At 40.1% G+C, this 22,827-nt stretch overlaps 1 protein-coding gene across 1 annotated transcript; it reads right to left on the reverse strand.

Moving 5' to 3' along the window:
• Positions 1-618: 618 nt before the first annotated feature.
• KLHL31 (kelch like family member 31) lies at positions 619-19,603 on the reverse strand. The gene is made up of 3 exons (XM_084889554.1): positions 19,357-19,603; positions 7,802-9,006; positions 619-5,559 (listed from the first exon to the last, which is right to left on the reverse strand). Exons 2-3 carry the CDS (start codon positions 8,971-8,973, stop codon positions 4,827-4,829), a joined length of 1,905 nt encoding a protein of 634 aa, XP_084745680.1. The 5' UTR covers positions 8,974-9,006; positions 19,357-19,603; the 3' UTR covers positions 619-4,826.
• Between the last annotated feature and the right edge of the window lie 3,224 nt (positions 19,604-22,827).

The following is a 22,827-nucleotide window of genomic DNA, read 5'->3' on the forward strand; positions in this document are numbered from 1 at the left end:
CAAATGATGATGGATCCGAGTCTGTGCCAGGGTGGCTGTGGTCAGGGTGGAAATGAGATGGGAAACCACACTTGACCTATGACTTCTAAGTGATCAGGGGAAATAGACCAGGCTTGAACTTTTGTCTGAATTGGCTTTTGTGTGAGTTTATAAGCCAAGTCACTACTGGTGTTTTATACCTTTTTCTTTCATTTGTCTTCAGGCTATTGGAGCAGCTTTTCAATATTTGTCATTTCTTCTTTTTTTTCTTTATTGATTAAGGTATTACCTATGTCTCCTTTTCCTACCATTGGCCTCTCCCTGGCTATTCCCATCTCCTAGCCCATGCCTTCACCTCCCCCACTCCCCTCAGTGTCTGTGTCCATTGGTTATGCTTATATGCATGCATACAAGTCCTTTGGATGATCTCTTACCCCTCAACCTCCACCCTCCTCTGCCTTCCCTCTGAAGTTTGACAGTTTGTTTGATGCTTCTCTGTCTCTGGATAGCATTTCTTCTTTTGTTGTTGTGTTTGTTGGGGTAAATCATCATGAAAACTAAATAGAGGGGGGAAAAAACCACCCTAACCATCATAAGAAGACACTTCATAACCTTCCCCATGTGACCACTGGCAAGCTCTTTTTGAATGCAGCTTTATTGATAGTGATGAGGTTATAAACACTACATACATTTTAATTTGTTGTTCCTTATATAGTACCAGAATGTTTTAAGCAAACAAAACAAAAAATAATTCCCCAAAATTTGCTGAATAAATACGTTTTTTAAAGAGTGTCCAAGGCAAGTATTTTATTTCAAATTCCCTGAAAGGGAAATGTAAATGACCTTTGCCCTCTGAATGTGCTGGAGGGTAATTTTTTTATTATTTATAACCTTCAGTTGTCATAATTACCATGGAGGAGTGTTTAGGAAACTACACTAAAGTTCTTACTCATATGAAAAGAGATACTGAAAAATATATAATTTCTTTTAATGCTGCGCTGTGCTGTGCTAGACAACAGTTATCAGTGGCTGGGATAGGCATCGAACTCACTCAAAGAACATTTGTTCAGAGAAGGTTCTAGAAATTCATTTCTTTGAAATGCAAGGAAAAAAATAATGAAGTGATTTCAGTTTCTTTTATCTAGCAACTTGGATACATTCTGAAGGTATTTGGTCAGGATAACCAGCAAAAAATTGATGTTTTTAACACCTATTTCCAGGTAAACCTCTATTTACATGCATGTTTATGAAACACACTTACTATCCTCACTGTTCTGCCTCCAATCATAGAGCCGTTCAGTACATCTCACTTCCTTATTACCTCAGTTATCCCTCTGCACTCATAACATTCCACTACCATCTAATCCTCACTTAGAATTATATGAATCGGTACTACCACTGACTGTCTACTCATAACCATTCTTACATCATGGGAAGTAAAACAAAAACTCATTCAAAGCCACTGAAAGCAACTAGGGCATCAGGGATGACACCTGGGCACCAAGAGCCTTCCTAAAAATGGACCGACTGCATTAACTCTGGCTTCCTGGAGACTCCACACCAGGTCTCTGGCCCATTCAGGAGAGGGGAACTTGAGTTTCATTGTCAGCAGCTGGGTAACAGGCTGTTTCTCTGATACACTGACCTGATGCTTTTATTTACTCACACAGGGATCTGGCATTACAAAAATAACAAGTCCTTTTCTTACAGAAAAATAAAAAACAAGTCCTTTTCTTGCAGAAAAATAAAAGGAGGTACCGGGTTAGATCCTAAGACTGAGGAGAGTAATTGAATGTAAGCTTAAAACATAATTTAGAAAAAAAAAAGAAAGAAAGAATTTTCCAGTTGAGCAACAGGGAGAGACTGGCAAGATTTTTAGGAGCCACTGTGTCAGTAGTTAAAGAGTATATTTCACTTACACGTGAAAGGTGATGCATAATATTTTGATTCTGTATATTTTCACCTCTTTCAGTTGTCAGTGCAGGAGGTTCCAGGATATAAAACTTTCACCAACCCTTATGTTCCATGCTCCTTATGTTCCAATTTGTTCTGTCAGAAATTCTGGCATGCCAAACTCATAGTGATCTTTAATTTTCGACATAATTGTTGAAGCAAAAGATCGAACTGCAATGTACCCAGGCACCTGGTAAGCCCAGGTATGTGTATTTATCTGAGTCTTCAGATAAACAATGTAGAAAAATACATCAAATAGTAATTTGAAATGATTTTTCCAGCTCTAACATGTCTCCAGTTTCATTTCTAGAAAGCCACTGCCAAATGTTTGCACCACCTAGCTTATTAAGATCCAACAGATGCAAAAGCCTCTATATTCAGCATCTCTCTTCATTCCTCTGTGATAAATTGTCACAAGTGATTGATTCTTATTTCATTTTACGCCTTAGGTCCTCCACGTTACAATACTTCTGGGATTTCAATGGGAGACAGACCTACTACAGTAGTGTGCATGAAGGAATTATGTCTATTTGCCACTTATGATCTGTAATCTGTAATAAATCCCCTCTTTTTTTCTTTCTTTCTAAATTAACAGTATACTACAGGCTCCTCAATTGCATGAGAACACACATTTATACCAAACTAAAAGATATTACAGTCATGTAATAGGGGCTTGAGGCATAGGCATAACCTTCAGGCTTACATAAGCTTTGTAAGTTGTGGCCAAAATAACTGATGAAATAGGAAAAGTTTATTTTTACCAACGATGCTGCAAGGATAAAAGATGCTCTCTGTTTGTGCATTGGAATTTAAGAGCTCAGCGATTCAACTGCTCCACACACTGGCTTCTCACACAGCTCTCCTTCCCTGCCTGGATGGATAAGAAGACAAGGGACCTGCTCTGCACTTGGGGAAGTGCCTCATGCTCTGTGTGGGGTGAAGAAACAGCCCTGTGGTTTTTAATTATGAATAATGTCTTATACTTAACTTATACTTAACTTAGTGTTTTAGCCTTAACCAGAGTGTTACCAGTAAGTACACAGAGACTGAACTTTTCATAAGGGTCAAGGACATAAAATTGTTCCACAAAGTGTACTATATGAACCACTTTTCACAGTTCGAATAAAATATTTCAAATATAAATATTGTAACTCTAGCAACAACCTATCTACACAAGGTGGGAGAGGATTAATGAAAACCCAGTTACACTCCCGTTCAGCTCACGTTTTAATAGTGTGTTTCTTTTTCAAAATCCAATTGCATAGAGCCCATAATTGAAAGGCTGCTTCCTCTCCAAAACAAATAAACTATCAAAGAATAAAGTGATAAATTATAAGAAAGGAAAATATGTATAATTTACTACATTCATTCCCTGGCTCCAAAATTTGGCAAATATGTAAGAAAAAAATGATATCAAGAGGATACACATTAATTTGCAAAGCTAATTTGGAGCAGATGGGGATAATAATATATATAAGAATATCCACATGTTATTTTAATGCTTCCATGTGAAATGGATGTATTATGTTTTTAATTAAAAAATCAGGAGGATTGCTGAAACCGGTTTTGCTCAGTGGATAGAGCGTCGATCTGCGGACTGAAAGGTCCCAGGTTTGATTCCGGTCAAGGGCATGTACATTGGTTGCGGGCACATCCCCAGTAGGGGGTGTGCAGGAGGCAGTTGGTTGATGTTTCTCTCATCAATATTTCTACCTCTCTATCCTTTTCCCTTCCTCTCTGTAAAAAAATCAATAAAATATATTTTTTTAAAAATCAGGACTGCTATAAAATGAGAAACAATGGCATTTACCAACAGTACAACCCACTCGTCCTGTTATCCAAGAATTCCAGGTGTTTCCATTTTCATCTACGGTATGTAAAAGTGTGGGCGAAATCAAATTATTGTTATTAGCTTATATAACCTTCAGGCTATATAAGCTTGAAGCTAATGATCCTTAAGGACATAGTTTTATTTGGTGTTCTTCCTGGAGCATACCTAGTACATTAGGGTCAAGGTTGCTTTTAGTCATCTTGGCATAGGTTTTTAGGGTGAGAGAAGGCTCCCAAGGTACTTGCAATTCCTTTAATAGGGAGCATGGCTTAAAGTGCAAATACTTCTAGGCGAAAGGACAAGTGACTCAAATTTACACTAGAAACTAGATGACTAGCATCAGGTCCTACTTTGAGAGCAGACTCATATGGTGGAATACACCGGAATACACCGAGGCTTGAGGCATAGGGAAGAAATGGCTTTGGGATAACCCTAAGGCGTCACCTTGACAGCCCCGGGTGGAATCCCCTTACTTTCCAGTCAGACTTTGCCATAAGCTTTAGGATGTGGTCATGGGATGTGTTTAAACATCCTTCACTCAGTCATGGACAGGAAAAGGAACTTCACTAAAATAGGGAATCAAACCTTAAGTCTCATTATGGAGTTCCATTTTACAATAAAACCTATCAATGACTATTTTCGGCTTCCTAAAAGAAAAAGAGAGGGGGAAATAACCCTGTACATGAAACCAATTACTCACCTAAGGGTCATAAGCAGTAAGTACTTAAGCAAAGAGAGTACTCCACCAATGTGGGTGTAACCGCTATACGTTTGGGAAACGTGCCACGTGGGAGAGTGCCTACAGCGACTCTGCCTGCCACCCAGTGGCCGCTGGAGTAAATTCTATTTTTCTTTGTTGGCAATGGCCCTGAATTTTGCTGAAAAAAAAAAAGAGAGAAAAAAAGGAGGTAGATCATGCCATACCAGGAATTAAAACCATCAAGACGCGTGCCTCGATATATTTGAAACTACAACCGTTGCAGTAAATGTTACATATTTTCCTTTGCGCTAGCTCAGAGGTTCACCACGAATCAACAGTTGTTCTTCCGCCTCTAGCTGGCCGTCAGATACTGACTGGCACGGAGGACACGGAGCTGGCGCGGGACTCCCGGGCCACGTGGTTGGGCATCGCCAGGGCGCAGCAGGACACGCCCACGGTGGCCTCGGGCAGCTCGTCGTCCTCCGTCCACTCGTTGAGCTCGGGGTGGAAGCACTGGATGCACTTCTTGTACTTCTTCTGGCCCTCGTTCCAGCCGCCCACCAGGTAGGCGCGGCCGAGCAGCGCCGAGGCGCCCGCCGTGCTCACGCCCACGGGCAGCGGCGCCGCGTGGCTCCACTGGCGGGCGGCGGGGCTGTAGCACTCCACGGCCAGCACGTCCACGCGCTCCCCGCGCGCATCCACTTGGCTGCCCCCCATCACATACACCCTGTCGCCCAGCGCGACGGCGCAGTGCCAGCCGCGCGGCGTGCTCAGGCTCGGCAGCTCCTGCCACGAGTCTCCGGCCGGGTCGTAGGCGCACACGGAGCGCGAGTACGCGTTGCCGATGTAGCCGCCCGTCACCAGCACCCGGCCGTCGGCGACCGCGCTGGCGTGGCAGCAGCGCGCCACCTCCAGGGGCGCCTTGGGCTGCCACTGGTTGGTGGAGGGCACGTAGCACTCCACGGAGGCCAGGCTGCCCTCGATGTTGCGGCCGCCCACGGCGTAGAGGAGCCCGTTGAACACGCTCAGGCTAAAGTGCGTGCGCTTCTGGGTCATGCTGGCCAGGTGGAGCCAGGAGTTGAAGCGGGGGTCGTATCTGGGAAGGGCAGAGGGAATGCGACAGCCTTGTAGTGACAGCCAGGGAACCCCAGTTAGTTACTCCGCCAGGGAACCCCAGTTACTCCACGAACCACCACGGGGGAGGGAGTGGGGATTGTGACACCACCAACGCAAGGAGGCTTCTGACTATGCGCAGCGCCTCGCCCAGAGGCCAGTATAAAAGTGTGACCCTTGGGGAAAACAAGGAAGGCATTGGTGAGCCCCCTCCTCCTGTTGATAAATTTACTTCCTTTTATTGGGCCCTTTGGAGAAGACCCTACAGAGACAGGTCTGCCAGTCCCCTTTCCTCCATATTCGCATATCCCTCATCCGGTAGGGTCTACTATGGGTGGGGTTAGGGGGAAAACTGGGTATTTGTGGCAATCAGAAAAAGGGAACACGGCCACATTAAAGTCAACTCCACAGATCTTCAGACACCAACATCCCTAGCTCATTCTCATTGCTTAATTAAGATGGGAGTTGACTAATTGGATTTCTCCTTGTCTCATAGCCCCCCTCATGCTTCTGTCCTGGCCATTGCAGCAGTACACTGAGTTACTCAACCAAGTAACTCATCTATCATCTGTTTAGAATAAGGTCATTGGGACTCGTGTCCAAAAGCATCAACAAAGCCTTAACTTTTGATACTTATCTATTTTCTACCACGTTTTAGCAGGTAATATTATTTTAGTCGAGGGATATATTTTTTTAGGGTTCAGTGTTACAGTAAGTATACCATAAGCATTAAAATCAAAATTGCAAAAACAGTGATTTGAGTACCAATAGTTGAATTGTCAGTGGAGGGAAATCAGTAGTTATAGTAAATTATGCTTTCCTGAAGTATTATAAACACAGAATTCACTCCATCAGTTTGATGTTCATTCATCTTTGTCCCTTTTAACCCCGAAATTGAAACTTAACTAAAGTTGTAAATTAAAAACTAAAAATCCATTAATTGTTTGAATTCATTAAAGTAACACAATAAAATGAAGAATTGCTTCTTCATATACTTGTACACATTTTCAGATCTTGCTCATTAGTTATATTCGATTTTGTAAGTATAACTTCCTGAACATTTCATACATGTGGAAGTTTAATTTTTTATCATAAATATACAAAAATAATATGGCACTTGAAGGCTTTTCTGAAGGATTTATTATGTTTTTTTTACTCTTCATATTTAAGAAATACATTTTCTCTGGGATTAGTCTTCAAATACGTATTTTAAATTAATTAGCTGCCACTTTTTTAATGAGCTCATTCTATTTGCTAATTATAAATCTGACGGTCATCAATAAGTCACTTAAAAGAAATGTATTAATTTAATCTTTCTTTCGACATTAGTGTTAAAAACTAAATTCGTACACAGTGTCTTTCAGAAAAGCAGTACATTGTGAAGAGCACCAGACCAGAAATGAGAAAATGTGAATTGCCACTTATTAGGGGGTATAACCTCTCTGGGCATCAAATTTTTCACATGGAAAATCAGAATAATCCTACCTTCTCTGCTCACTTCAGAAATCTACAGTACTTGAATGCATTTTACATAATGTGAAGAGTTATATATAAAACTAGAGGCCCAGTGCACGAAATTCATGCATGGGGGTAGGGGGGGATGTTCCTCATCCCAGCTTGCACCCTCTCCAATCTGGGACTCCTCGAGGGATGTCCGACTGTCCGTTTAGACCTGATCCCACTGGGGTAGGCTTTAAATGGGCAGTCAGACATCCCTCTCACAATCCAGGACTGCTGGCTCCCAACTGCTCACCTGCCTGCCTTCCTGATTGTTCCTAACCTCTTCTGCCTGCCAGCCTGATTGATGTCTAACTGCTCCCCTGACAGCCTGTTTGCCCCCAACTTCCCTCCTTTGCTGGCCTGGTCATCCTTAACTGCCCTCCTCTGCAGAACTGATTGCCTCCAACTGCCCTCCCTTGCAGGCCTGGTCCCTCTCAACTGTCCTCTCTTGGAGGCCTAGTTCCTCCCAACTGCCCTCCCCTGCTGGCCTTCTTGTGTCCACATGGAGGCAGGATCTTTGACCACAGAGAGGCAGCTACCTTGATCTTGTGTATTGGAGTGATGGTCAATCTGCATATTACTCTTTTATTAAATAGGATGTCCCATTATTATTATTATTAATTTACTGAGCTAATGAATTAAGCTAATAGGCCTGACTGATTTACTTCTATGTCAGGGCAATTTCCTCATAATATTGGACCAATTACTAGTAAAGGATCAAGTACCTGCAGAAATTGCTGACTGCATGTTTGGCTTGATTTCTTGCATCATTCTGGTCTTCACCACCAGCCACATAGAGAAATCCATCCATCACAGCCACACACTGATTAAAACTCTTGGCAGGCATCTCTGTAAGCTTGCTCCATCCACTTTCAGGGTCTCTGTACAAAACGTCTCTACTAAGGGATTTCTCAGTAAGGCCTGGGCGTCCCCCAACAGTGATGAGGACCCGGCAGCCCCCGCGGATCCTCGTGCGCCTGGACTGCAATGTGTTCTGATGATACGGAAGTAAGTGGTAATTCATAGCATCCACAAGAAGTTTGTGACAATCAGCATCTTGCATCATTCTTGGTACAGACTGAACGTAATTGACCAGGTCTTGTGCAGAGATGGTACCAAAGCGAATATTGCTCAAAAGGTCTGCAGCATATTTCATTCTCTTTTGGTCAAATTCTAACCACTTTATAGCAGTCTGGAATGCTACTACTTCAGAAGGCAACTGTAAGTCGTCATCTATAAGGAGTTCGTTAATTTGCTCAAATGTAAGTTTCATAAACTGATCTGACTCTGCAAATTCAAGGAAGTTATCCCGGATAAATTTTTGGGCTGCTGCTTTTGCATTTTTCAGAGAGTACGTCTCAGCAATGTTAGCAATATACATACAATTCTCAACATTCATCTCTCGTATCAGAAAATCGCTGCACATCTTTACAAGGGTATGGATCTGAAGATAAACAGCAGCAGAAATAATGCTTCCTATTGTGTACAAGGAGAGAGTCAGCTTTCCGGTGTAGGCATATGCAATGACAGTGGCCAGGCCCAGCGGTGAGATATCGTTGAGATCTACCCTTTGAGTAGATGGGTCTTTTTTTAGGATGTTGTAAAAGTACTCACTGCATGAAGCCATCACTGACTTGTGAACATCAAAGGATTTGGTTTTGGTGCCAATGACTAAGTCGCAAAGGAAGCTCTCTTGGCGCATTTTGCTTAAACCTTCCAAGAGGTTTGGGCCATAAGAAGCATCTGTTAATTCAGAAGAAATGCAGCTAAGGCCATTGCCTCCCTCTAGGATCGCATTCAAAGCATTTAGTTTGCTTAGGGGGCTGTCTTCTACAATTATGGTCATCTCATTGATTTCTCCTTTGTTCTTTCTGACAGTCTTCTTTTTGGGGGCCATGTTGGCAAACACACGATCACAGTTAAGAGCTTGCTAGAAAAAGAAAAAAAGGAATAGTATTATTTTTATTTCATTTATTTTTTATTTAATTTATTGGGATGGCATCTATAATAATAAAAGGGTAATATGCTAATTAGAGCGATGTCTTCCTGATGTCATTCCAGACATCCTTCCTGACCAAGCCAGGGTGGAGGGAAGCCAGTCAGGTCCTGGGTGCCTTTGGATGGCCAGAGAAGGGAAGCAGCCTGGGTCCCAGGTGCCAGAGGGAAGCCAGTGCCAGCCACTGGAGGAAGGAAGACCTACTCTTACACAAATTTTTGTGCATTGGGCCTCTAGTTGGTTAATAAAATTATACAGGTTGCAGGTATACAATTCTACACTACATCATCTGTATATTGTATTATTATGTGTTTACCACTCCCAATCAAGTATCCCTCTATCACAATTTACACCCACTTTTGTTTCTTCTACCTCCCCCACACCCTCTTCCCTCTAACAATCACCATACAGTGATTGTGTCTATGAGTCTTTCATTTTTTTTTCTTTGCTTAACATCTTCACCCTTCTCACTCAGCCCCCAACCCTCTCCCCTCTGACAGTTGTCTCTCTGTTCTCTGTATCCATGCATCTGTCTCCACTTTGTTATTTTATTTTAATTGTTCTTTGAATTTTGAATTGTTACATTATGAAGCATGTGTTTTTTAATTAAATATTTTTAATCCTCAAAAATAGATTTAAGAACTTACATTACACTAGATGCATATTTTATTGACAATTTACTTCAGCATCAAGACAATCTTTATCTTATTAAATAAGACCATTCCATAGCCATATTGCCAAGTAGAAAAAAACAAATATTATCTAATATAACTGTACAATAATTATGAAATAGTAGTTAAACATCATTTGAAGGGCTTGGTTTACTCCCATGAAAAAGTGAGTTATAACTATTCTGAAGTTTTCCTCAATAAAATACTAAAATTCAGGAATCCATATAAAATGTAAAATATATATATATATTCTACATAAATAAATAAACGTAGCACTTAAAAAAAATCAATGGGGAAGGACTTGTAATTATAGCATTAGTGCAGTTGATTTCTACTCTACATATTCACTGAGATAATTTCCAAATGAGTTAAATATCTATATCTCTTTCTTTCTCACACACAAAATTTACACATAAACTAGGGCATAGTAGTTTCCTCCCCACTTAATCTTAGAGTGAGAAAGACCCTATTAAGTATAACACAAAATTCAGAAGCCATGAAAGAAAAGACTGAAATATCTGAATATAGAAAAACAATGAAAACTTTCTGCCAGGTAAAAGGCCATTTGATACAATATTTAAAGAGTTCCTACAAATCAATTAAAAAAAACAGACAAAAACTATGATCAGGTAACTAGGTCATTTAAAGAAGATAAAACACAAATAATTAATAAATATTTTTTAAAAATAAACTAATAATTATTAGGAAACTGTCAACTGAAACCCTTTTATTTTTTGAGGTCAAAATTTGTTTGTCTGATGGTTAAAATATTTTAAATATTCATAATATCAAATATTGATGTGGTGCTCTCTATATACAGTTAATGGGAATATAATTGATACAGTCTTGAATGATAATTTGGCAGCCTATTATAAATAAAAACTATATTTATACTTTGACACTAAAATTCTAAATCTAGGAATGCATCTTATAGAGATATAAGGGCTTTTATCGTTCTCATTAAGCTCAAATTCTCAAATTCACACTTATATTCTATATAATAAAAGGGTAATATGCAAATCAACTGAACAACGGAATGGATTTGCATATTACCCTTATAAACAAACTAAAGGCCTGGTGCATGAGATTCATGCCCTGGAGGTGAGGAAGGGGTGCAGGGGGGGACAGGAGGGGTCCCCTCAGCCTGACCTTCACCCTCTCACAGTCATGTTTGCCTGTTAGTTTAGGCCTGCTCCCTGACAACCATGCATTGGACAGCAGAGCCCTACAACAACCTCCTTAAGAATGGAAAGTATATCTGAAAAACCAATAGATAAATTTAGATGAAGTTCAAAAGAAGGCAGTAAAGTTGTAACAGAGGAATAAAAATTAGAGGGAACAAACCAAAAAATAATTTAATGTAATCCTAAATCCAATTATATGAATAATTATTTTAAATGTTAATGGATAAAGCATTTTAATTAAAAGGAAAAAGCAAGACCCAAAAGTACATGCTATCTATAAGAGATTTACTATAAACATAGAGACACAGGTAGGGGGAAAAAATGGCTAGAAAAAGATTTACCACAGAAATAGTAGGCATAAGCCGAAACTGGTTTGGCTCAGTGGATAGAGCGTCGGCCTGCGGACTGAAGGGTCCCGGGTTCGATTCCCACAACCAATGTACCAGTAAAGGTATAGGTTATCTGAACATTATAATCACCCAGATTTAATTGATTCTAGAACATCATACCTAACAATTCTTCTCAAGTGTATATAGCACATTCACCAAGGCAGATTCTGTGTTGGATCTCAAAACATGTCTTAGTAAATTTAAAAGCATTGAAGTCATACACAGTATGTTCTCTGATCATATTGTAATTAAATCAGAAATTAATAACAATGAACTATCTAGGAAAGCCACCACAACTTGCATATTAAATAATATACTTCTAACTAATCCATGAATCAAAGAAGAAATCACAAAGGAAATTAAATAATATTTCAAAGTGAATAAAAATGAAAATAGACTATAATATAAATACCATATCCACTACTTACCTGAAGTGTGACTTGCCATAGATAAATTATCTAACCTCTAAGAGTCTCCATTGACCTATCTTTTAAAGTGAAGATAATAATAGTGTCTGCCTATAGGGTTGTCAGTGAAAACTTGGTGAAGAAATATGCATACAGCATTTGGAAGAGAATCTGGCAACAAGTGAGTGTTCAAAAAAATTTGAATCATTTTCATTAACATCAACTTTGGGAGTGAAGCAAGTTTAAGCTTTGGGGTGAAGCGAATCAGAGAAAGCTGCCACATCACGGAGAAGCAATCATGAGGAGCAGGAGATGACATGGGACAAGCATCCAGAGTGACCCAGCTTGAGAATGGGCAAATGGCAACCAGGGGAATTTCTGGAATATGTAAATATTTCCAAGGGATTTTTGAAAATACCAGAGGAGAAAAGGGAATGTGTGCAATTAGATAGGCTGAAGAACAGATTATTTTTATTTTTATATAAATGATAAGGATAATCCTGGAAGTTTGGAAAACCTGTGACATTTGGTTATGGGTTGTATAAACAAAACAACAGATTACATGGAATAGACTGAAGATTCATATTAAAGTAACTATTTTGATGGGGTGGTGTTAGGATGGCTAGGTTTGCAGATAAGAATCTTGCCAGTCCTGATACCAAAGTGTTTTTAGGAGGAATGGGTACAGGAGGCAGAAGGCCATTGGAAGTGGAGGAGATACCTGAAGCAGGAAGGCATGACTCAGCATAGGATGTGCAGACAAAGATGCCTGAAGTCATGAGGGAGACAGTTGGGCAGATAATATTAGGCCAAGCCATACAGGCTCTTGTATGCCAGGAAGGCTGGAACATAGTAAGTTAGTATGTAATGGAGAAGGATTCAGAAATCTCCATGAAGGAAGAGATCAACCTGATGAAACCAGTGAAAGTCCTTCCATGGCCTGCCTTCTTTTATTTCCTGTTGCCACTTCTCTTCCCTCCATTGACTGGCCTTCGTGTTGACCTTGGCATTGACATGGAATCCCTCATGCCCCTCTCTATCTGAATGCTCTTGCCTGTGTCTCATTTCTCTAGGGCCCTACCTAGTAATACATTAATTAGTCTGACAAATGATCCAAGCTAATCAATTAATGAACACATATACTTTTCCTCCCAGAAATATATGCTTTTTGGTGGATTTTAAATTAATTTATATTTTATCAGTGTTCTATGACTCACATACAAATTTCCAAGAGTTTCCACTGTGGAATACACACACACACACACACACACACACACACACACACACACACGCAAAAGTAGGTTTAAAGTTTTTTGTACAGTAAATAATACAATAATTAATAAATAATACAAGAATAATAATTTTGCATACTCACAATTGTAAACCTACCACTGTATATATATTTTATGCTTTAAATAATATTTAATTTTAACAATATTATTAATTAATATTTGAATAGTATTTTTAATATCTATGTTTTAAAATAAGAAAGGGCTTTTAGAGTCCTCAAAATCACTCTGTAGAAATAACTGTCTTCTTTAGCTCTCTCTAAGGGAGGTAGAGAGAGAAACTGGAAGGAGACAAAGTGATGTAAGACTAGACCTTGGATGGTGAACACACAGTACAATATGATATGTTATAGGACTTGAAACCTATATAACTTTATCAACTAATGTAACTCCAATAAATTCAAAGAAAAAACACACATTATCATCATAAAAATAAAACAGGAGTAGGATGTGAGGTTCTAACCTAACCATCTTCAGATTCCTGATGAATTTTTAATTAAATCACTATAGGTAGAGGTGACCTAGAATCTCAAACACTTAGTAAAATAATTTTTTTTGTAAATATGAAAAAAGAGACTATTAAAATCACATCCTCGCCCTAACTGGTTTGGCTCAGTAGATAGAGCATCGGCCTGCGGACTGAAGGGTCCCAGGTTCGATTCCGGTCAAGGGCATGTACCTTGGTTACGGGCACATCCCCGGTGGGAGGTGTGCAGGAAGCAACTGATCGATGTTTCTCTCCCCTCGATGTTTCTGACTCTCTATCCCTCTCCCTCTCTGTAAAAAAATCAATAAAATATATTTTTTTATATCTATCTTTTGGTTCTTATAGAGACAGTAAAGCAACAAGCAGACTGTCAAAGAGATCTGGGGGAGATAAAAGATCAACCGAAGGACTTTTATACATGCATATAAGTACAACCAATGGACACAAAACTCTGGGGAGGGAGGGTATGTACGGGGGGGGGGGCGCACTGGTATACGTACAAAAATAATAATTTAATAAATAAAAAAACTGTAGTGCATCTACACAATGGAATATATATATATATATATATATATATATATATATATATATATTTTTTTTTTTTTTTAATAAAATCACATCCTGGTGGAAATATTTTTCCAGATCTGCTCATAAATTGCCTGTCTTTACTAGAGCTGTCATAACATTCTTTTTTTTTTAATTTTTATTAATTTCAGAGAGGCAGGGAGACGGAGAGAGAGATAGAAAGAAGCATCAATGATGAGAGAGACCTGGTTGGCTGTCTCCTGCAAGCCCCCCACTGGGAATCGAGTCTGCAAACTGGTCATGTGCCCTGCCTGGGAATTGAACCGTGACCTCATGCTTAATAGGTCGATGCTCAACCACTGACCCATGCCGTATAGGCTACCATGACATCCTGTTCCTAGGTTCGCACCTTGAGGGTGAAGCTGTCCATCCACCTGCCCAGGTGTTCTCAGTCTGTGCCATGACCCTCCAATAAGGTCCTGCAGACCCCTCAGAGGAGTGTGAGGATCAGGGCCACTTCTTCGAAGCTGGACAAAGCTCTGATGTCCTTCAGGCTGCAGAGATGTACACTGGCTCCGATAGCCTGGTAAATGCCTTTCCACCAGCCCTGCTCTTCCTTTCCCTCTTGGAGCTCCAGCCACCGCTTTCTCGGTTAAAGGAGGATTGCAAGCCAGTAAGAATGGTAAGGGCATTGTGTGCTCCGGGCCCTACAGCAGAAAAGACTGCCTTCCTCATTATTGGGGATCAAAACCCAAGAGGCTCTGTTCTCACTAGCAGACAGGGAAGCCCTCAAGAATTCTGTAGGCCCCTCCTACTGGGGCCTTTCTGGAGAGTACAGACTCAAGGCTGTCACACTGGGTACACACAAACACACAAATACACACACACACTCACTTGATCAACCAGCGTTTTTCTGCAATCACATTTAAATGAAGAGCAATGGCAAGCTTAAAAGGAAGGAATTATGAAAGAAAAGACAGCCTAGGAGTAGATGTGTGAAAGTAAAATGGAACAATTTAATTAACTTTTATTTACTCATTTGGTGATGGTGCTGGACTTTGAGGCTGATATTATGGGCAAATAGAGGCTGAATAGAAAAATACCTGAATATTTGCAAAAAAAAAATGTTAGTCACTAGGTCATATGTGAGCATGTAGTCAAAAGTGATTTGTACAGGAACTCTCACTGTTTTTCCTACAATTTTACAAATGTTCACTCTGCACCCCTGGGTCATATTATTAGTGATTACCAATAATGGTCACATGATAGTAAAAATGTGGCTTTAAGAAAAAGGTTACAAAAATGATGTATATATTGATAAATAACCTAAAGCATAGCCTAGACATTGAGTAATAAATTCTGAAAGCATTTCATTCTTACTGATTCAATTATATATTAACTAAAAATTAGAAGGGTGTTTTAATTATTATTGTTGTTTTTTATTTATTTAATTTTTTAAGCAAGTGACTGCTTTGTGGCCATCTGCTCAGGGAAATCTCCAGGCTTGGTAGCCAGGGCAATCACCATGGTTACCATACTCAAGGGATGGATTTGACTGGGGTTATGATCTGGATGGTGAGGAGGAAAGCCTTGCTGAGTTGCCCGTGACTGGGAGAGTTTTAAGACTGGTTTTCTGTTTTCTCCAAAGCACAAAGGGTTTGAGTCTCCTTCCCAACACAGCAGACTCTAATGAATGGCCCTTTGGAGTCAAAGAAAGGAAGATCAATACAGAGCTTTTCTCCACCTTCCACCCCGCCCCGGTCTACTAGTAGTTTGCACTTTTCACACGGCCCATGGTGCAAAGAATTGGTCTGGCCACAGCAGCTGAGGTTGTGTAATGAGATAAGCAGCCATTTGGAGGCATTTCCAGTCCCTTCCTGTCCCTCCCCTTTTGTGAGTGAAAGAAGAGACTTTCCACAGGGTGCAGAGGGCTGTAGAAGGCTCCCCATGCTACCGGGCTATCCCTTCACTCTGTGAAGGGCACTCAGAGAATTCTCCTTCTCTGGTCATGGACACCACGGCCTCCTCCCCTCGCTGCTCCACCCACTATCACCCAGAGCAGCTTCTTGGGTCTTCTCCATTAGAAACTGGGCAGAAGTGTAACAGAGATGCAATTCCATGCTCTTCTCCCTCTGCCCACTGCAGATCTTGGCTCTTGTGTCATTTCTATGATGACCATGACATATATCCAACACCTAATAAATAGCTGGACAGTTATGTGAGCCATCACAATTTTCATCATCTTTTGTATTTTCCAGTTTTAAGTATGTTAATAAATAATTCCTAAATATAAATTTCCAAGCATGAATCTATATGATGAATCAAATGTAAATTGTAACCCCCATTTCTACCTAGAATAATAATTATATAGCTAGCATTTATTAATTGAGGGCTTACTGTGTGCTGAGCCCTGTTTTATTTTTTTGAATTTAAGTCTCACTAAAATTCTAAAATGTAGGTTATATTAAATTCATTTACAGATGAAGAAATTAAGGTCAGAGAGAGTTTTAAAAATGTACTCAAGGTCACACAAGGTCACAATCAAACCCAGATTGAACCCTGACCCCTTAAATTGCCTCCTTTAAATCCAGGGCAGGTTAAAATCTATAGCAGTTTAAAAAGTTAGCTCTTTCCAATAGGAGAAGATAGAGACTGAGTGAAGTAGGACTGAGGTTTATAAATTCAAAATTTGAATATAGAGAACATGAATTGGTTCTTTATAGCTCCAAACATTGAAATAAATGCATTGCCCTTTTAAATGTAAGATACATTTATTTTCAGGCAGAGTCTGTGGATTTAGTTATGCTATTAGGGGTAATGAAGATATGAAATTCCAGCCTTGGGTGGTTTGGCTCAGTGGATAGAGCATTGGCTTGGGGACTGAAGGATCCCGGATTTGATTCTGGAAAGGACATATGCCCAGGTATTGGACTCGATTCCCAGTGGGGGGCATGCAGGAGGCAGCTAATCAATGATTCTCTTTCATTATTGATGTTTCTATCTCTCTCTCCCTCTCCCTTCCTCTCTGAAACTAATAATAATTTTAAAAAGATATGAAACTCCAATAGGTGAATAAGCCAAAAATAGAAACAGGTTTTATGAATTTGTTGACCAGAGAATAGTCAACAAATTGTGTTGACTATTATCAATTTTTGTTTAAAGACAAATAGTATCAATTTTTTATGGTTCAACTTTGCTAGAGGCCTGTGCCTAATTTTTACTGATAAAGTATACAGACTACACATCAAGTTAACTTCTATTTTCCAATCCTGGATACACGATGCAAGAAGCCAGTGCTAAATTTTTGGTTTTGGTTTAGTTGCAAATTCTACTAAAATAGCTCTTTCTCTTTCCTAGTCTGCTGTGTGTGTTAGGGAGAGGAGATTGCTGGGTGGGAAGGAGGATTGGAAATACAGTTTCTAAGACTAATGTCTCTTTGGTTGTTATAGAAATGAAAATTGGGTATTAGTGTTCACTGTGCTCTAACCAGCCGATAGACCTGCAGCAAAACACTCAACCTTTTAGGATTTCAGGTTAGCCACCTGCCAAATGAGGAGATGGGTACCTTCCAGGTCTAAAACTTTACAGAGTTAAGAATAAACGCTGGCTCTGTATGACTTCTCCCCCCATATGGCTTCTAGAATCTAGGAATAGACTCACACATGGATAATCCAACCGAGACAGAGGATTCTTCACATGGAAGCCACACATAGATGTCTGGGTCAAGGACACATGCCATACTTACACTAAAATGTGATTTGTAGTATATCTGAAATTCAGATTTAACTGGAAATCATGTAAATTTAACTGGAAATTATGTATTTTGTATGAGTTTCATATCTTCACTACCCCTAATAGCATAACCAAATTCATGATTTCCAGTTAAAGCTGAATTTCAAATAAACCACAAATCACATTTTAGTATAAGTATATCCCATGCAATATTTGAGACATACTTATACTAACAACTGGTTTATGATTTATCTGAAATTCAAATGTACCTGGTGTCATGTGGTTTATCTAGCAAACTTTACCTGGGTTGGTGAGTCCATGCATTCCATGACATTTTCGGGAATACTATGAAACAGGTTGTGCATGTGTGTTTATATGCATTTTTTTTCTGTAGTGTAGGCCCAAAGCTTTCACAAGGTTCTCAAAAAGGTCCACAACCCAGAACAGACCCAGAACCACGATGCTGCCATGGAATGGGTAACACAATTCTACCCTCTTCTCCAAGTGGGCAAGTCCATGTGCAAGTATCACCCTTGAAACCAAGTTCCTCCTGCCCTGAAACGGATCTCGGATGAAAAGCTCCTAGGTCTGATTATAGAAAAGAATTGTCACTTTATATTTAAGAACATTCTTTCTCCTGCTGCCCTCCACCCTTGCCACCAGGGAGCGACTATACAGGGCAAGCTGAAAAGCCATGTGTGCTAAAGTGTCACTGTCACTCCCATGCCAGAGTGAGCTGGGATCCCAGAATGTCTTCCTGCCAACGGGGAGAATCAGCTGCCCCAGCTCCGGGTCCCGCCACATTCCGAGCGCTGCATCTGTCCCGGCTCATCAGCACCGACTCCCGGAATAGAATCGCTGGGCTCAGGCCCTGTTGCTTGCCATTTTAAGTTAAGTCCAGCATGAGGGGGGTGGGGTGGGGGATTCCACTTTACCGTTTCATTTCCAACATGATTTCTAATCTAAAACCTATGTCCATATAACCATATGTGCACATTTAGAACAAAAACTTTATTTTACAGTTAAATTACAAATTTGTTCGTTTTATTGTTTGTTTGTTTGTTTGTTTGTATTTTGTCAGTAGGTTATATTTCTGGGAATTTGAAAAGTTTCCAAATTTTTTTTCTACCAATCTCATTACAATGAATTAATTTTACCTAAAATTATTGGGTACCAAATGTGTACCTGATTCCTGATAAAATGGAGAAGAAATGTTAAGCTCTGTGAACAATACTAAAATTTTTAATTTCCCCATCTTTTTTTTCTATAAAACAGAGGAAGAAAAACACACATCGGACTTTGGAGACTTAAAATGATTGTTAGAAATTACAAGTAATGCTACTCTTCTAAAGCATCCTCTCATGAATTTCTATGACTCTGTCTGACCTTTGCCTAATGTGTCACATTCCTTCGATTTCAAGAAAATGGCTTTTGGTTCCCAAATTCAAATCAGGGACCTGGGCAATCTGACCCAGCTGCAGACGCCTTCAGTGAAATCGCTCTGCAAACACTCAGACACGCCACCCTCTCCCACCCACAGAGCCACACACCCCCAGAATCTGGAAGACAAGCGTTGGAGAGTGTGGCCCCAGCTCCTTACCCTCCTGTGTTGAGTGGTGTCCCCGACTTGTGATGATGAAGTGTCAGCAGCAGACTCCCCTTGGGAAGCAATCTGTGGGGAGAGAAGGAAGAAGGGGAGCCACCAGCAGCCACCTGACAAGCCCCGGCAGCAATTTTTAGAGTGACCCTTTGCAGTCCCACTGGCTGAAGCAGCTGAGCCTGCGCTGTCGCCCCAGCAGCAGTGTGAGTCCTCCTCTCCCTCTTTGGCCTTCAACTTCAGGCTACCCCAGGCAGAGGGCGGAGCTCTGGTTGGAGGAGGGGAGTTGGGTTTCTTGACCTGCCCAGTAGTTTTTTGTTTCCTTGGTGTGTGTTTTTTGAATTGATTTCAGAGAAGGGAGAGAGAGAGAGAGAGAGAGAGAGAGAGAGAGAGAGAGAGAGAGAGAGAGAGAGAGAGAGAGAGAGAGAATTATTGATTCGCTGACTCCTGCACACACCCCCAACTGGGGGTAGAGCCTGAAACCTGGGCATGTGCTCTGACCAAAATCAAACTGTTACCTCCTGGTTCATAGGTTGATGATCAACCATTAAGTCATACCAGCTGGGGGGGAAGGGGGGTCGATTTTGTGTATTGTTTTTGTTTGTTTGTGTGTTTTTTTTAAATCAAAAATGCAATCAATCTTGGTGTGAGGAAAGAAAATTAATCAGGTGTGTATTTAATTGATGGGAGCTGGATTAGAGTGAATGTATTGTACTTCATAAGAGGAAAGGAAGGTTGTGGATATAAAATAGCTTCTAGAAAGGTAAGTCACCTGGTGACCTCAGGTCCTTGGGAAAGACTGAGTTTATAAATGGACTACTCTTTAAAAGAAGAGCACATGTTTAGGGAGGACCAGGTGCTGTCTATGGTACCTGACATATGGCACTTGCATCATTAGAGTCAATGTCTAGTTCATAGAGTGAAGTTCACGACCAGTCCTTGATTATCTAGTGATTCATAGGGAGGTCTAGCATTAACACATACTCTGGTACCCATGCAGGATGGAAACAATATCTACTTTGGCAACACTGCAAGTGAAAAAGAAAATTCAGAGGATTATAATTGACCATAAGCTTTTAATAGGCACCAAGAGTGTGAAATGGATGCTAAAAAAGTTAGCTTGGTATTAGGCTGCAATAATAGAAAAAGAGGTCATGGAAAATAAATGGTCAGGCCCAGGCTCAGTTGGTTGGGTGTCATTTTGTGCACCAAAGGGTTGCTGGTTTGATTCGCCATCAGCTGCTGACAAACCAGCACATGCCTGTGTTGCAGGCTCCATCCCTGGTAGGGGGTGTGTAGGAGGCAGCCACAATGTTTCCTTCTCACATGGCTGTTCCTCTCTCTCTTCCTCTCCCTTTAAAAGATAAAATTTTAAATCTTTAAAAATTAATAAAAGTCATAAAAAAAATAAATGTTCTGATTTTTCTTCATGTTAAGTATTGCCTTGATGCCTTGGCACACTGAGAAATTATTCTGCACCCTGAAGGTGCTGGAATGAAGAGGACTTCAGAGCTGTGCATATTGGGTCCATCTGCAAAAAGGTAGGACTAAGAGAGGACTTGGGACACACGAGACTTCTGAGTGCTAGTGTTTTAGGGGGTGTTGTGCAGCAAGGACATTCATTTACAATTTTTGTAGCTTAATGTGTCAGAAATTAGGCCCAATGGGTAGACATTCCAGGGAACTGATTTAAAAACAAGGAAAGAAAACTCTGATGACAACTGGGTTCTAATGAAGAAAAGAAGCCAGTTTCCAATGATTAAAAGGATGGAAGTAAAAGAAGCTATGGGACTGGGGTGATATAGAGAGGACTCTCACTCTGGCTGGGACCTTGCACTGGATCATCACTGGTATTTTCCAAAACTCTTAAGACTCTTAAGTGTTCGGTTTCAGTTCTTCTGATACCTCTCAACTCATTGGATAGCATCTTAGTTACCCATTCTGTTTGAATTACAGCCAGCTCTTTAGTAGGGATAATTATTTTGGTTGTGTTTTTCATTCTTTGCTTCCACCCATAGATCTCTGGCTCAGAATGAATCAGAAGTAAATCAGGAGTACTTAATTCTATGGTTTATATCAAGCTAATAAAGAATGATTCCCAAGGATCCTTCTTGTTTCCACCTCTTCCACTCCAACAAAGGCCCACAGCATTAAACTCTACTCTGACTATGATAAAAATCAGCCTTGTATCAGTATTTATGATAATGCTGAATGATGATGGAAATGGCCTTCAAAGAAGTAGGTGTTGGAACCAACACTATTGCCTTCAATGATTCAAGATGATTACTTTCAGTTTTACTGGAACAACACTGAGATACTCCTTTTAATAGAATATTATTTGAGGTAGTGTTATGAACACAATTGAAAGCAAAATGGAAAATCTAAAAAAATATTTCAATCAAAAACACATTTAAAGAGTAGCTACCACATGCGAGCATTCAATTACTGCTGTGGTTGATATGCTGGAAATATTGGAGACATGAAACATGGGTAAAGAGTCTGGATAACTGCAATGTATTAGAAATTTGATTTTATCCTTAAAGCAATGGAGCCTACTTATTAATGTTTATGTTTTTAAAAGTGTGCAATAATGCCATATTTCTCCCCACAACATTAGAAAGAATGTTGTGGCATTTGGGGAGTTTAATCTTAGCAGAATTTAGTTTTATGAAAATCTATATTATAAAAGGCCAGTGACCATAACTCTGAAACAACCAAACGACTGGTCACTAGGAGGTACATTGATGAAATTGCGGCATGGCAGGTCTCTGGGTCCCACAGAGTGGTGGGACTCTGGGTACTGCTGGTGTGGCGGGACTCTGGGTCTTGAGGAATTTTGCACACTGGGCCTCTAGTATTAAACTATTAGGTAAGTTACTGGGATAGAATAGGTGGTATCAGTTGTTTGAGGAGGAGAAGATATCAAATTTTCTGGAAGAGTGAGGGAGAACATTGACCAGAATGACTAGGCAGGATAGAAGACCCACTTGAGGATAGCAGCCATGACTGTTGGTCTGAGACCCGTCAGCTTCTCTGTATTTTTTTAAAGCCAAATTCAGCTGCTGACAAACCAGAGAGTTGAATTTAACTGGATAAGGAATTTTTCAAGGTGGACAATTTATTTGTTTTCATTGTTAGTGCCTATCTCTCCTTCAGCAACTTCCTACTACCTTCTGCCACAGATAAACTTAAATATAAGCTCCATGAGGGCAGAGATCTTTATCTATTTTGATAAAACTAATGAATCTCAAATGCCTAAAACAGTGTCTGGCACAAAGTAGATGATAAATAATTGTTTATTAAGTGGATAAAAGGATGAATGAATTAATGAATATTGAATAAGATGAATAAGATGAAGTTAGAGGACAAGAGAGTTGAAGTATACAATGAATTATTACAATGGCAGGTGTAAAAGTGAGCTAAATGAGAGAAATGAAGTCCCAAAGGCAAGGACTTCTTCTTGTTAACGACTAT

Source organism: Pipistrellus hanaki (genome assembly GCF_964339955.1).
Source record: "Pipistrellus hanaki genome assembly, chromosome: 7".
Lineage (NCBI taxonomy): Eukaryota > Metazoa > Chordata > Mammalia > Chiroptera > Vespertilionidae > Pipistrellus > Pipistrellus hanaki.

Bases quoted from the DNA above. Each gene is read 5' to 3' on its own strand.
- KLHL31 (XM_084889554.1), bottom strand. From the start codon at position 8,973: ATGGCCCCCAAAAAGAAGACTGTCAGAAAGAACAAAGGAGAAATCAAT. The intron at 5,560-7,801 runs GTACTTGATCCT...TGCCCTTCCCAG, and splicing joins GCAGTCAGCAATTTCTGCAG to ATACGACCCCCGCTTCAACT.